Below are 15,500 nucleotides of genomic sequence, written 5' to 3' on the forward strand. Positions count from 1 at the left end.
CTGCATGACTGCAGACTCCTAGTACTCAAGCCCTGGCCTACTTTGAAGAACCTGGTGAGTGTCATTTGTTGATTTGGTCTGTCTTTATGGCCTTGTTATGTGTTGCAATCAAGTTTTAGGGATTACATGTGGTGGCTTTTCTTTTAATTTGGTGTGCAGTTGAACACAGTATATTTCTGTTTCATATGCATCTTTTGGTGTCCTTTCCATAGCCTTATACCTTAGCAGGTATTAGAACCTGGGATTTACCTGAGCTGTCCTCTACTCTGCAACGCCAGACAACCTGCTGTGATGTGCAAGTGACGAGGGAGGCAGGAATTGGCCCTGACATTGCTCAGGGTTCTAGAACTTGAGGCTGTCTGTCGAAGACATCTCTGTGTGAAAATTGCCTTATTTGTTTCAATGGAACAAAATATTTTCTCCTGGAAAATGCATGAAACAAAAGGGATTTCCTAAGGCTAGTGCAACATATTGCTGACAGGAAAGGAAAAAGCCAGAATGTTCTAAAGCATGAATTGGGGAATATGTGCATGCCTGGAGAGAGAAATGAATCTGATGTTCCATGTGTCCATCAGTCTTCTCTGTGTGAATCATCCCTGAACACTCTCATGTAATGTCTTTCAGATCCTGAGACTTCAGCACGATGTCTTACCAACAACAACAGTGCAAGCAGCCCTGCCAGCCTCCTCCTGTGTGCCCACCTCCACAGTGCCCAGAGCCTTGTCCTCCCAAGTGCCCAGAGCCTTGTCCTCCCCCTAAGTGCCCAGAGCCTTGTCCTCCCCCAAAGTGCCCAGAGCCTTGTCCTCCTCCAAAGTGCCCAGAGCCTTGTCCTCCCCCTAAGTGCCCAGAGCCTTGTCTTCCTCCACAGTGCCCAGAGTCTTGTCCTCCCCCAAAGTGCCCTGAGCCTTGCCCCCTTCAGCCATGCCAGCAGAAATGTCCTCCTGTGCAACCTCCTTCATCCTGCCAGCAGAAGTGCCCACCCAAGAGCAAGTGAGTGCTTCCGCTGTCACCAGGACCAAGAGAGAGAAGGAAATCTGTCTCTGACGCTTCTGTAGAAACACTCCCATCTTCCCTTCCAAGTCTCTCATGGTTGCAGAAGAACCTTCTCCACACTTCACCCTCCATGTGTCTGTGTTGACCCTTGATAGGGAAGGCATTCCCCTGAGGTTGTTCTGCTTCTGCAGTGAAGGGGCTGCTGAGGATGATCTCCACACTGCTTCAGTGCCCCTGCTACTCAGAGTGAAGAGCAGCAGCTTTTTCCTGGGGCACTCAGAGGAGGTTTTCCAAAACTGTCAGTCACTTTGGTTAGGCTGCTGCCACTCTGGTTTCATCTCCTGAATAAAGTACAATCTGGTTGATAGTAGTCATGTGCTCTTTTTTTTCTGAAACTCACTCTATTACCTTCCCAATATTCTCCTGTTCCTTTATTTTTATTTTTTGATCCACAGGTCATTCTGCTGTAATCAGGTTTTGACTGCATTTTGGGTCATAACAAAGATTACTTAGTGTTTATTTGCTTGAGAGACATGTTATTTCATTCTGTATAACAACAATTCTCCTTCAGCAAATGCTCACTTCAGAAGATTATGCTGCTATAATCCTTCCTCCCTCTCTTCAACTGAACTCCAGGATCTTGGCTGAGTGCTTAGCTGTGGGTCTCTGCATCTGTTTCCATCAATTACTGGATGTAGGTTCTATGATGACAATTAGGGTAGACACCCATCTGAGTGCAACAGGGGTCAGGATCATAATGGGAAAAACCACAGAGATAGCTGACCCAAGCTACTGGGAGCTCATGGACTCTGGACTGACAGCTGGGGAGCCTGCATAGGATCACATTAGACCCTCTGAATGTGTGTGAAAGTTTCATAGCTTGATGTGTTTGTGGGTCCCCTGGCAGTGGGATCAGGACTTATGCTTGGTATGTGAACTGGTTTTGTAGAGTCCATTCTCTACAGTTCAATGCCTTACTCAGCCTTGATGCAGGGGGGAGCGGCTAGGCCCGGCCCCAACTTGGTATGCCAGCCTATGTTGACTACCCAAGGGAGGCCTAACCCTCTATGAGGAGGAGATGGCGGTAGGATAGGGGAAGGTACGGGGAGGGGGGAGTGGGAGAAAAGGAGGGAGGGGGAATAGGGCTTGGTATGTAAAAGGAAAGAAATTTTTTTAAAAATAAAAAAAATTATAAAAAAAGATTTTGCTGTATTTAGACCTGAATGTGCCACTTAGGACATACTTTCTCCCTATACCCATAAGTATTTTGCTGTCACTTGTCCCCTTTACTAATGTAATAGTTACACATCTACAACAACCTATCCTTGTTATGTTTTTCTCTTTTAATATTTGAAACACAAATGCTAACACTGTATATAAGAGCATATACATTTTTCTTAACACAATAATAAGCAGTTTCATTTATTTGCCTGATGAGGACATAATATCACTGTGCTTTATGACTGATAATTATTCCAGCACACATAGATGCCACATTTTTCCCCAGGATAGTTTAAATTTATTGCTTGACAATTTCATGCAAGCATACAATATAGCATGATCTTATCTACTGTCTTCTCCCTGCTCACTCTCTCAAGAACCCCTGCAACATATCTCCCTCTCACCATCATGTCTTCTTTTCTTTTTTTTTTTGTTAAGTCCAACTATTGCTGTCCATATGTGCTTGTCACATTTTTTAACCCATTCATTTACTGGTGAGAATATAGGTGGATTATTTAACTTGCATATTAGGAGTAGTTCTGAACTCTAGATGGATATACAGGCATCTCTAGTGTATACTCTATTTGACTTCTCTTCATATGAACCCAAGTGATGCTGCTGAATCATGCGACAGTTCTGCTCTAGTGTTACTTCTTTGGAGGAAACCCCACACTGATTTCCATATTTGATGGGTTAATCTACTCTCTCACAGTCTGACAGCTTGTGTTCTTTTTCCTCCACTCCTCTGCCAGGAATTGAATTGTTGTTATTATTTTGATGCTTCTCTTTCTTACACGGGTAGAATGGTCTTCTGGTGTAGGTTTGCTTTCCAGTTCTCTAATGGCTACAGATGTTGAAAATTTTCTTGTTCCTGTACTTGTGGAAACTCCTAAGTATACCAAACCTTGCCTTTGGTCATAATTGAACTAATGTGTGTCATATGATTGGCACATTTAGAGGCATCTAATTAGTACCAAGTAAGTGATAGGATTGGAAGCTGCTGCTCCACATCATTTCCACTACATTCACTCTCATCCCCACTTCCATCTGCAACATCCCCATCATCATCACCAATACTAGAATCATTACCACAATCACTACAAGTTATGACACCAACCAGCACTGACTACCTCCACTGTCATTGTCACCCTCACTACTATTACTCAACTAAGAGCATCATATCCATGGCTGTCATCATTTCCATGACCATTATCTCTAGCACCAAAGACGTTATAAAAAAAAAAGTTAAATATTGTTAAATGTACAAATGTGTGAGAAAGAGATTCCATCCAAGGAATGTGATGCTTGCATCAGACCTTCTGTTTCTTGTTATTGTTTCTTTCATATAATTATGTAGAGTCTTGATTTTTTGAGGGACTTTTTCTTGATGGCATAGATTATATCATAGCTAAATATAAAATTAAATGAAGAACTAGTAAAATATTAGAACTTCATGTTCAGGCCTGTCTTTGGTTCATAAAATTGCTTAGAATTCAAATAAATATATGCAGGTTGAACTCAGGGTCAACTACACTGAAAAGATCATAAATCTACAAGAATCAAATATTTAGTTTAATGATAGATGAAAACTGGAAATGACTGTTGTGTGTATAAATGTCTGTGCACACATGTGTTCCACGTCACTGGTCTTGAAGGTTCACACTTGGAGAAAGTGTGCTGTGATCCTGTTCATCTGTGGCTGCTCCTCAAGGAGCTTCTATGGAAGAAACTCATGATTGGTGTCTCAGCCTGGAAAGAATTTCAGCTGTTCTGACAGTGCCCTCAGAATTAGTAGTCTCTATTTTTAAAATAATGTAGTTAGTATATATCTTTGTAAAAAGTGAATGATTTCATCATGATACTTAAATATATGCATATGGACTGTATTCACCTTCATCCACTGCCTTGACATAGGTGATCATGCACGTAATACTTGTCTTTGGAGACTTACATGTGTCCCTTAATATAATACCCCCTTTATAATATCATCTTTATTAATTCTTTGAAAATATCATCCATACATTTCAATGATATTCACTCACTGGCAACCCACAACTGTCATTTTCCCACTGTGCCTTTCATTCTCTTGCCACCCAACTTTGATTTCTTTTTACTTGCTTGTCCTGGTCCCCATCACTTCCAGTTTGTATAGTCCAGGTATTCTAGACAGTGGGGCTTACCCTGGAGTGTGGACAACATAGCAAGTGTCACATCTTTGAAGAAAACTGACATTCCTTCTCTCAGAACCTATCAACTGCTAATAACTCCTCAGTTAGTGGTGGCATTTCTTACTTCCCTTCTCTTGTGTGATGACTTTTGGTCTGTCTTGAGCTTTCCCATGACATGTGTATCCTGTGTCAGTAGTTATGAGTTCCAACATTAAATGGCCTGGTTATGTGAAGAAAACAGTTTCAACCTCTAGTTCTTACAGTTTTGATGCCTACTCCTCTGTGAGGGTAATGCTGAACAAACACTAGTTTCTTACTCTCAGCATCATTTACCAGTTGTGGGTTTCTATGTTAATACTACTGCAAAGAGAAGCTTCTCAGATGATGAAGGAAAGATATAGTGATGTGAGTATAGCAATAAATCATTAGGAATTGTTATTTTGCTTTGTCTGTTTAGCAGAATAATAGTACTAATTGGATTATCTCCCAAGGCCTATGTCCTATCTAGCTATAGATTCTCTCCCCTATAATACTGCTAGATATGCACTTTGTCTCATCTAGTAGGACCTTAAATCCAAACAGAAAGTGGTTGGTTGCTCCCATACTTTTTTTGCCTCTGTCATACCAGTGGTCCTATCTTGTCAAGGCAGTCGTTGTTGTAGCTTGTAGTGTTCGGAACTGGGTGAGGATGGTAAGTACTTGTCCTCTTCTGCAGTGTACATAGCACCTTCAAATATCATAAGGACTGATCAATAAAAATGAAGTGAACAGGTGAGTACCTCCTAGAGTTCTCCATGTTCTCTGACTTAAACTTTGATTTCTACAGAAAACGGGCCTTACCTTGAAGTTCTGGTGGACAGACAAGTTATAGGCAATAGTATGTAAGGTAGTAGAGTTAGTCTATAGGACTACACTTATTAGCAACTAAAACGAGGTAAGCTATTACAGCTACTGAGGATTGCTTTGGTTGATATTAGTTATCTACTTGTGGTATTGCACCACTCTCTGAAGTTGTAAGGTAACTGCATTAAAACATTTTATATATGTATGTATTTTAGTAAGGTTTTAGAGTAGTAGATTTCCATATGACTTTTTCAAAAAGGCTTTAACATTAATCATTTCTCTGCATATGCACTATATGCCCTGATCTACCCTTCCCTCTCATGTTCCATGACAATATAAATTTTCCCTTTGCATACTTTCCCTTTAACCCTTTGTACCCTTCTGATGGGGTTATATTCAGAAGAACCTCATGTTAACTGACTCTGTTATACAGGCATCCAAGATCAGTAGGCAATTTTGTAATTTGTCATGACTGAGACCAGACATTGCCTAAGATGATGATTTAGGTGTGATATGCAAATATCGAGAGTAGTAAGTCTCCTACTCACCTAGCTCTATGGTATGTGTACTAACCATTATGAGCCATCCACTGGTGGTACATTTCATGGTACCTGGCCTCAGGTCTAGAACTGATGACTCTTTCCCTTCAGGGACATGGACAATGACATTCTCTGCCAAACCTTTCCTTGCTGTCAGAAGCATTGACAATCACAGGAAGCTGACATGCTTCACTGAGGTTGATTCAGTACCTGTGTGCTTCTCAGAGCAGAGCTGGAGCTAGTAATGGCTTTGTTTCATCTTCCTCATTCTATTCTTCCATCTCTAATTATAAAGCAACTTAAAGGACCAAAATTAATATTTTTCTCTTCTCTGAACTCATTGTTCTATTAGTAGTTTCTAGATTTTTACATTCTTCTGTGTTTTGTTTTATATCATAGCCAACTTCCTGGGACATCACAAGTGATAACCATGACAGCAGTTACTGTCATCACTGAGAGAGCTCAGTATTCTAGAACTTAAACTTCAGGCAGCCCTTCTTGAAGATAATGTTTCCTGCAAGTACCATCACTCTATCCTTTGTAAGAAACATGTTTACTCACAGAAAATGTGAAAAAAGGGATGGTTTTGTAGGTTAATGAATCAAAATGGTGATATGGAAGGGAAAGTCAGGAAGTCTTGAGCAGGAGTTAGATTGAGGAATAGTTCTGATGTTTCATAAACTTGAGATTCTTTCTCTGTGGGAAATCACCTCTTGTGAGAATTGTTCCACAGGGTCTTTCAGATCCTGAGACTTCAGCACAATGTCTTACCAACAGCAGCAGTGCATGCAACCCTGTCAGCTTCATCCTATGTGCCTACCCACTAAGTGCCCAGAGACTTGTCCACTCTGAATGTGTTCTGGCTTTGTCTTTCTCCAAAGTTCCCAGAGCCTGGGTTTCCCCTCAAAGTGTTCAAAGTCAATCAAAAATTACAAAACACCCAATTTTTATTTATTTATTTTTTTTAATTTTTATTTTGCAATACAATTCAGTTCTACATATCAGCCATGGATTCCCTTGTTCTCCCCCTTCCTGCCCCCCTCACCTTCTCCCCAGCCCACTCCCCATTCCCACCTCCTCCAGGGCAAAGCCTTCCCCTCGGACTGAGATCAACCTGGTAGACTCAGTCCAGGTAGGTCCAGTCCCCTCCTCCCAGGCCGAGCCAAGCAATCCTGCATAGGCCCCAGGTTTCAAACAGCCAACTTATGCAATGAGCACAGGACCCGGTCCCACTGCCTGGATGCCTCTCAAACAGATCAAGCCAATCAACTGTCTCATCCATTCAGAGGGCCTGATCCAGTTGGTGACCCCTCAGCCATTGGTTCATAGTTCATGTGTTTCCATTCATTTGGCTATTTGTCCCTGTGCTTTATCCAACCTTGGTCTCAACAATTCTCGCTCATATAAACCCTCCTTATTCTCGATAATTGGACTCCCAGAGATCCACCCGGGGCCCAGCCATGGATCTCTGCATCCAGAGCTGGATCAACAACAGAGAGGGAGAACAAGAAATAGGAGACCATGGTAAATGAAGACCACATGAGAATAGGAAGAAGCAAAGTGCTAGAGAGGCCCACAGAAATCCACAAAGATACTCCCACAACAGACTGCTGGCAATGGTCGAGATATAGCCCAAACTGACCTACTCTGGTGATGGGATGGCCAAACACCCTAATTGTCGTGCTAGAAACCTCATCCAAAACACCCAATTTTTAATTCATTCTGTCCGTTATTATGTAGTAATGAATCATTAATATACATTAGAAAATTAGGAAGTGATATATGTAGCTATGTGGCAGGTAAAAATGTAAGACTGGTGCTCTGTCTGTCTTTGTCTGTCCATCTCTGATGCTCTCTCTGACTGTTGGTGTGCATGTGTAAGAATGAGCACATGTGTATATATGAAGCATTCAAAACACTGTAAGTTTTGAAAGTTCTCATAGAAACTCCATTTGAGTGTATCACACCCACAAGTGGTCTCCACAGCCCTTCTCACAAGGTAACTGTTAGAGATTATGAGTCTTCATACTAACCACCTAAGCAAGAACATGCTTAGGGCAGTTGCAATTTTTGTTCCTCAACCATCATGATAAGCAGTCTTATGATCATCATCAGAGGGGAGTCTAAACATATACCACCAGTATGTGGTTTGAGATGTCAGTCTTGAAGAGGGTCAGGATAAGGCCTAAGCTCATCATACTCCCACATGAACAGCATATTCCATTTCCCGTGGTTAGAGAAAAGAATTCAACCTAGGCAGGAGACATGACCTGTCCCTGGGAACAGGGTTGTCAAAGATGAAGCTGAATCCACATCCAAGGTCCCCAATAACACTTTCCTTCTTTCATCACACAGGCAGATTATATCTTGAAAACAGGAATATAAATGGGACAATACATCAAAGAGCATCAGTGAGCTGAAGCCCAACACACAGAACACAGAGAGATGTAATAGAGAAAAGAAATAATGTCTTCAATCAAGGAAGACAACTCAGACAACCAGGGAGTTCTTGCTGAAACTGAAAAGACAAGAGGGCCCACTGAGTCACAGAACTTTACAGGGATGATGTCCTGGAAAAGGATATTTCCTACTTTGTAGAGTCCCAGTCCATCCTGTCATGCATGGATTTGCATTTTGGTTGGGAAATTCTCAGACCTGCCCATTGTCAGTCATCTGTACTTCCACTGGGCTGGGCAACCAGTCCTATAAAAAGAATCTTTGCTGCATGACTGCAGACTCCTGGTACTCAAGTCCTGGCCTACTTTGGAGAACCTGGTGAGTGTCATTTGTTGAATTGGTCTGTCTTTATGGTCTTCTTAGATGCTGTAGTCAGTTTTGAGGGAGTAACTTTGATGAGTTCCATTGTGATCATGGGATGACAGGTATCTACCTAGCAGCCAGAAATTTAGCAATGGTCACACTAGTCCACTGTGACAGGTGGCTATTCCTTTTATTTGTTATGTGAATGAACAGAGCATTTTTCTGTTTCATGTGCATCGTTTGGTGTAATTTTTATAGCTCTCTACCTTAGCAGGCATTAGAACCTGGGATTTACCTGAGCAGTTCTCAATTCTGCAACTCCACACAGCCTGCTGCTTTTTGTCACAAGTGACAAGAAAGGCAGGGATTGGATCTGAGATTGGTCAAGGTTCTAGAACCTGAGAATGCCTGTCTTGAAGATGTTTCTGTGTGAAAACAGCCTTATTTGTTTCATTGGAACAATATATTTTCTCATAACAAAAAGACATGAAACAAAGATTATTTTGTAAAGCTTGTGCCATAAACGCCAGCATGTTCTAAAGCATAAATTGGGAAATATGTGCATGCCTGGAGAGAGAAATGAATCTGATGTTCCATGTGTCCATCAGTCTTCTCTGTGTACATCATCCCTGAACACTCTCATGTAATGTCTTTCAGATCCTGAGACTTCAGCACGATGTCTTACCAACAACAACAGTGCAAGCAGCCCTGCCAGCCTCCTCCTGTGTGCCCACCTCCACAGTGCCCAGAGCCTTGTCCTCTCCCAAAGTGCCCAGAGCCTTGTCCTCCCCCTAAGTGCCCAGAGCCTTGTCCTCCTCCACAGTGCCCAGAGCCTTGTCCTCCCCCAAAGTGCCCAGAGCCCTGCCCCCCTCAGCCATGCCAGCAGAAATGTCCTCCTGTGCAACCTCCTCCAGCCTGCCAGCAGAAGTGCCCACCCAAGAGCAAGTGAGTGCTTACACTGTCACCAGGATCAAGAGAGGAGAAGGAAATCTGTCTCTGAGGCTTCTGTAGAAACACTCCCATCTTCTCTTCAAAGTCTTTCATGGATGCAGAAGAATCTTCTCCACCCTCCACCCTCCATGTGTCTGTGTTGATTCCTGATAGGGAAGGTGTTCCTCTGAGATTGTTCTGCTTCTGCAGTCAAGGGGCTGCTAAGGATGATCCTTCCACACTGGTTCTGTGCCCCTGTTACTCAGAGTGAAGAGCAGCAGCTTTTTCCTGGGGCACTCAGAGGAGGTTTTCCAAAACTGTTAGTCACCTTGGTTAGGTTGCTGCCACCCTGGTTTCATCTCCTGAATAAAGTACAATCTGGTTGATAGTAGTCATGTGCTCTTTTTTTCTAAAACTCACTCTATTACCTTCCCAATATGCTCCTGTTCCTTTATTTTTATTATTTGATCCACAGGTCATTCTGCTGTAATCAGGTTTTGACTGCATTTTGGGTCATAACAAAGATTACTTAGTGTTTATTTGCTTGAGAGACATGTTATTTCATTCTGTATAACAACAATTCTCCTTCAGCAAATGCTCACTTCAGAAGATTATGCTGCTATAATCCTTCCTCCCTCTCTTCAACTGAACTCCAGGATCTTGGCTGAGTGCTTAGCTATGGGTCTCATCTGCATCTGCTTCCATCAGTTACTGGATGTAGGTTCTATGATGACAATTAGGGTAGACACCCATCTGAGTGCAACAGGGGTCAGGATCACAATGGGAAAAACCACAGAGATAGCTGACCCAAGCTACTGGGAGCTCATGGACTCTGGACTGACAGCTGGGGAGCCTACATGGGACCAAACTAGGCCCTCTGAATGTGGGTGAAAGTTTCATAGCTTGATGCATTTGTGGGTCCCCTGGCAATGGGATCAGGACTTATCCTGGGTATGTGAACTGGTTTTTAGAGTCCATTCCCTACAGTTCAATGCCTTACTCAGCCTTGATGCAGCGGGGAGCAGCTAGGCCCGGCCCCAACTTGGTATGCCAGCCTGTGTTGACTACCCAAGGGAGGCCTTACCCTCTATGAGGAGGAGATGTGGGTGGGATAGGGGAAGGTGTTGGGGGGAGTGGGAGAAAGTGTTTAAAATATTGAAGGAGAAAAACATAACAAGGATAGGCTGATGTAGATGTGTAACTATTAAGTAATTTAATAATTATAGTCATTAACAAGACTTAAAAATATTGAAAGCAACATAAACCCTCCGTCATAGAGCACTGACAATAAGTCATGATATAGTCAATTAAGCTACTACTCTAACAGGTAGATATAAAAACAGAAAGTGAAGAAATATAGAGTGATTTGAAAGATATAAATAAATAAAAAGACTATGTGCTATATACACCCCCCAAAAAAGAGTATATGTATTTTTCTTTAAAAAATGATAAGCAGTTTATTTTATTTGCCTGAAGAGGACATGATTGTAGATGTAATTCTGAACAGTTTTATTAAATAAGAAACACAGAGCCAAATGCAGAGTTAAAAGCCCAAGAAGTCAGAGCAGCAGCCAAGAGCTAAGACCAAGACTGCCTTCTTACCCCTCGCTGTCAATGTCGTCTTTCCCCTCAGAAAAAGACCTACTTCCTGTGTGTCTGTCTTTTTATTGACTTTCTGTTCTGCCTTCTCATTGGTTGTAAACCCAACTACATGACCTCCTCATCACTGCCTGTCTATACAGACCTCCAGGTCTGTATGGATGGTATTGAGATTAAAGGCATGTGTCTCCATGCTGGCTGTATCCTTGAACACACAGAGATCTGCCTGTCATGTGATCAGGATTAAGGGTGTGTACTACCACTGCCAGAAATCTGTTAAATGGCTTGCTATTAGCTCTGAACCCCAGGCAACTTTATTTAATAACATACAAATAAAATAACATTTCAGCACAAATAAAATATCACCATACATGATATCATTATTCTTTATGACTGATTATTACTCCAGCACACATAGATCCTACATTTTCTTAACCCATTCATTCACTGGTGAGCAGATATCATAGATTATTTAATTTGCATATTAGGAGTTGACCTGAACTCTAGATGGATATGCAGACATCTCTATTGTATGCTCTATTTGACTTCTTTTCATATGAACCCAAGTGATGTTGCTGAATCATATGACAGTTCTGCTTTAGTGTTACTTCTTTGGAGGAAACCCCACACTGATTTCCATATTTGATGGGTTAATCTCCTCTCTCACAGTCTGACAGCTTGTGTTCTTTTTCCTCCACTCCTCTGCCAGGAATTGAATTGTTGTTAATTTGAAGGTACTCTTTCTTACACAGGTAGAATGGTCTTCTGGTGTAGGTTTGCTTTCCAGTTCTCTAATGGCTACAGATGTTGAACATTTTCTTCTTACTGTTCTTTGTGAAAAATCTTAAGGATGTCAAAGTCTTACTTTTGGTCGTAATTGAACTAAAGCATGCCATTTGATTGGCACATTCAAGGTACCTATTTAGTACCAAGTAAGTGATAGAATTGGAAGCTGCTGCTCCACATCATTTCCACTACATTCACTCCCATCCCCATTTCCATCTGCAACATCCCCATCATCATCACCAATACTAGAATCACTATCACAGCAAATGAAGATAAGACAGCAGTTAGCACTGCCTCCTCCTCTATTATTGCCACCTTGAGTATTATTACGTCACTATGAGTACCATACACATGTCCATCACCCTTCCATGACCATTTTTTACAGTGTCAACAACATCATCCAAAAACAAGTCAAATATTGTTAAATGTACAAATGTGTGAGAAAGGGATTCCAGCCAAAGCATGTGAGGTCTGCATTTACCTCCTGTTGCTTGTTATTGATTCTTCCCTATGTTAATGTAGAACCTAGATTTTTTTAGGGACTTTTTCTTAGTGGCATAGATTATATCATATTAAAATATTAAATTAAATGAAGAAGCAGGAAAAATTAGAACTTCCTGTTCAGGCCTGTCATAAAATTCCTTAGAAGTCAGGGTAAAAATATGCATGTTGAGCTTAGGGTCATCTACCCTGAAAAGGATATAAAAGTAAGAGAATCAAATGTTTAGCTCAATGACATATGACAGCTAGGAAGAACCATGGTGTGTGTATAACATCTGTGCACATATGTGTTCCATGTCTCTGTCTTTAAGGTTCACACCTGGAGAAAGTGTGCTGTGCATCCTGTTCATCTGTGACAACTCTTAATTGAGCTTCTGTGGAAGGAACTCACCTTTGGTGTCTCAGCCTGAAAAGAGATTCAGCTGCTCTGACTCTGGTGCCAGTGATGTCAGAATTAGTAGCCTCTATTTTCAAAATAATGTAATTAGAATATATTATTGTAAAAAGTGAAGGATTTCATCATGACATTTAAATATAAGCAGATAGATTGTATTCTCCTTTATCTGCTGTCTCAAGACATGAGAGCAAACATGTGATACTTGTCTTTCGAGACTTACATATGTCCTTTAATATGATGCCCTCTTTATAATATCATCTTTGTTAATCCTGGAAATGCAAATCAAAACAACTCTGAGATACCACCTTACGCCTGTCAGAATGGCTAAGATCAAAAACACTGAAGAAACCTTATGCTGGAGAGGATGTGGAGCTAGGGGAACTCTCCTCTACTGCTGGTGGGAATGCAAGCTTGTACAACCACTTTTGAAATCAATATGGCACTTTCTTAGAAAATTGGGAATCAATCTCCCCCAAGATCCAGCTATACCACTCTTGGGCATATACCCAAGGAATGCTCAACCATACCACAAGGGCACTTGCTCAGCTATGTTCATATCAGCATTGTTTGTAATAGCCAGAACATGGAAACAACCTAGATGCCCTTCAACTGAAGAATGGATAAATAAAATGTGGTACATATACACAATGGAATACTACTCAGCAGAGAAAAACAATGACATCATGAGGTTTGCAGGCAAATTGATGGATCTAGAAAAAATCATCCTGAGTGAGGTAACCCAGACTCAGAAAGACAAACATGGTATGTACTCACTCATAGGAGGATACTAGATGTGGAACAAGGATGACTGGACTGCTACTCACAACACCAGGGAGGCTACCTTGAAAACAGGACCCCAAGAAAGATACAGGGATTGCCCAATGACGGAGAAATGGATGAGATCTACATGAACAGCCTGGATGTGAGTGGGGGTAATGAGGGGCGAAGTTCGAGGGAAAGAGAGCTTGGGGGAGCGGGAGATCCCAGCTGGATCAACAACAGAGAGGGAGAACAAGGAATAGGAGACCATGGTAAATGAAGACCACATGAGAATAGGAAGAAGCAAAGTGCTAGAGAGGCCCACAGAAATCCACAAAGATACCCCCACAACAGACTGCTGGCAATGGTCGAGAGACAGCCCGAACTGACCTACTCTGGTGATGGGATGGCCAAACACCCTAATTGTCGTGCTAGAAACCCCATCCAACTACTGAGGGATCTGGATGCAGAGATCCACGGCCAGGCCCCAGGTTGAGCTCCAGGAGTCCAATTGGCGAGAAAGAGGAGGGTTTATATGAGCAAGAATTGTTGAGACCAAGATTGGAAAAAGCACAGGGACAAATAGCCAAACGAATGGAAACACATGAACTATGAACCAATGGCTGAGGGGCCCCCAACTGGATTAGGCCCTCTGGATAGATGAGACAGTTCATTGGCTTGATCTGTTTGAGAGGCATCCAGGCAGTGGGACCGGGTCCTGTACTCAGTGCATGAGTTGGCTGTTTGAAACCTGGGGCTTATACAGGGACACTTGGCTCAGCCTGGGAGGAGGGGACTGGACCTGCCTGGAATGAGTTTGCCAGGTTGATCTCAATCCTCGCGGGAGTCTTTGCCCTGGAAGAAATGGGAATGGGGGTGGGATGGGGGGAAGGGGGGTGGGAGGGAGGAGAACAAGGGAATATGTGGTTGATATGTAGAATTAAATTATATTTTGAAATAAAATAAAATAAAAAAATTAATAAAAAATAAAAAAATAAAAAAATTAAATGCATCCATAGAATTGGGCTTTGGCAAGCCTGTAGGATATTTTCATAATTAATGATTGATGGGGGAGGGCCCAGTTCATTGTGGGTGGTGTTATCCCTGGCTGGTGGTACTAGGTTCTTTGAGAAATATGGATGAGCAATCCACGGAGAGAAAGTCATTAAGCAGCACTGCTCTATGGCCTCTGCATCAGCTCCTGCCTCTAGGTTCCTAACATGTTTGAGTTCCAGTCCTAATGTCCTTTGATGACGAACAGTGGTGTAGAACTCAATCCTAATAAACCCTCCCCCCCCCAAAAAAAAGAAATTTTTATCCAATGCATTTCAATGATATTCACATACTGGCTTACCCACAACTGTCATCTACCCACTGTGCCTTTCCTTCTCTTGCTACCCAACTTTGATTTCTTTTTATTTGCTTGTCCTTGTCTCCATCACTTCCAGTTTATGTAGTCCAGCTATTCTAGACAGTGGAGCCTACCCTGGAGTGTGGACAGCATAGCAAGTGTCACATCATTGAAGAAAACTGACATTCCTTCTCTCAGAACCCATCAACTGCTAATAACTCCTCAGCTAGTGGTGGTATTTCATACTTCCATTCTCTTGTGTGATGACTTTTGGTCTGGTTTGAGCTTCACTTACTTATGCCTGCTGTTTCAATAGTTATGAATTCAAATGTTTAACAGCTCGAATATGTGAAGAAAGCAGTTTCTATCTCTAGATCTTATAATCTTTCTGCCAACTCCTCTGTGAGGGTAATGCTGAGCAAATGAATAATTTCTTACTCACAGCACCATTTATCAGTTGCAGGTCCTTTTATTAATAATCTTCTGCAAGAAGAAGCTTCTCAGATGATGAATGAGAGATATATTGATATGATTATAACAATAAGTCTCATGGAATTATTTGTTTCTTTGTCCATTTAGCAGAAAAATAGTGTTAATTGTATTATCCCCCAGGGCCTATGTTCTATCTAGCTATAGATTCTCTCACCTTACCA

General features: G+C 41.8%; 2 protein-coding genes across 2 annotated transcripts; both read left to right on the forward strand.

The window, feature by feature from the left end:
- The first annotated feature begins 643 nt into the window (after positions 1–643).
- On the forward strand, positions 644–994 carry LOC128106127 (small proline-rich protein 2D-like). The gene is made up of 2 exons (XM_052731442.1): positions 644–691; positions 797–994. The coding sequence occupies exons 1-2, from the start codon at positions 644–646 to the stop codon at positions 992–994; spliced, it is 246 nt and encodes an 81-aa protein (XP_052587402.1).
- An 8,206-nt stretch (positions 995–9,200) lies between these two features.
- Positions 9,201–9,473, forward strand: LOC128106129 (small proline-rich protein 2E). The gene is made up of 2 exons (XM_052731444.1): positions 9,201–9,248; positions 9,303–9,473. Exons 1-2 carry the CDS (start codon positions 9,201–9,203, stop codon positions 9,471–9,473), a joined length of 219 nt encoding a protein of 72 aa, XP_052587404.1.
- Positions 9,474–15,500: the final 6,027 nt, after the last annotated feature.

This window comes from Peromyscus californicus, unplaced genomic scaffold, assembly GCF_007827085.1.
Source record: "Peromyscus californicus insignis strain IS unplaced genomic scaffold, ASM782708v3 Scaffold_9__1_contigs__length_137607984, whole genome shotgun sequence".
In the NCBI taxonomy this organism is placed as follows: Eukaryota; Metazoa; Chordata; class Mammalia; order Rodentia; family Cricetidae; genus Peromyscus; species Peromyscus californicus.

What these genes read in the sequence shown, in the direction of transcription:
- LOC128106127 (XM_052731442.1), top strand. Translation starts at nt 644, where the DNA reads ATGTCTTACCAACAACAACAGTGCAAGCAGCCCTGCCAGCCTCCTCCT. An exon ending in AGCCCTGCCAGCCTCCTCCT is followed by an intron (nt 692 to 796) that starts GTGTGCCCACCT and finishes AAGTGCCCAGAG; the next exon opens with CCTTGTCCTCCTCCAAAGTG.
- LOC128106129 (XM_052731444.1), top strand. Translation starts at nt 9,201, where the DNA reads ATGTCTTACCAACAACAACAGTGCAAGCAGCCCTGCCAGCCTCCTCCT. An exon ending in AGCCCTGCCAGCCTCCTCCT is followed by an intron (nt 9,249 to 9,302) that starts GTGTGCCCACCT and finishes AAGTGCCCAGAG; the next exon opens with CCTTGTCCTCCCCCTAAGTG.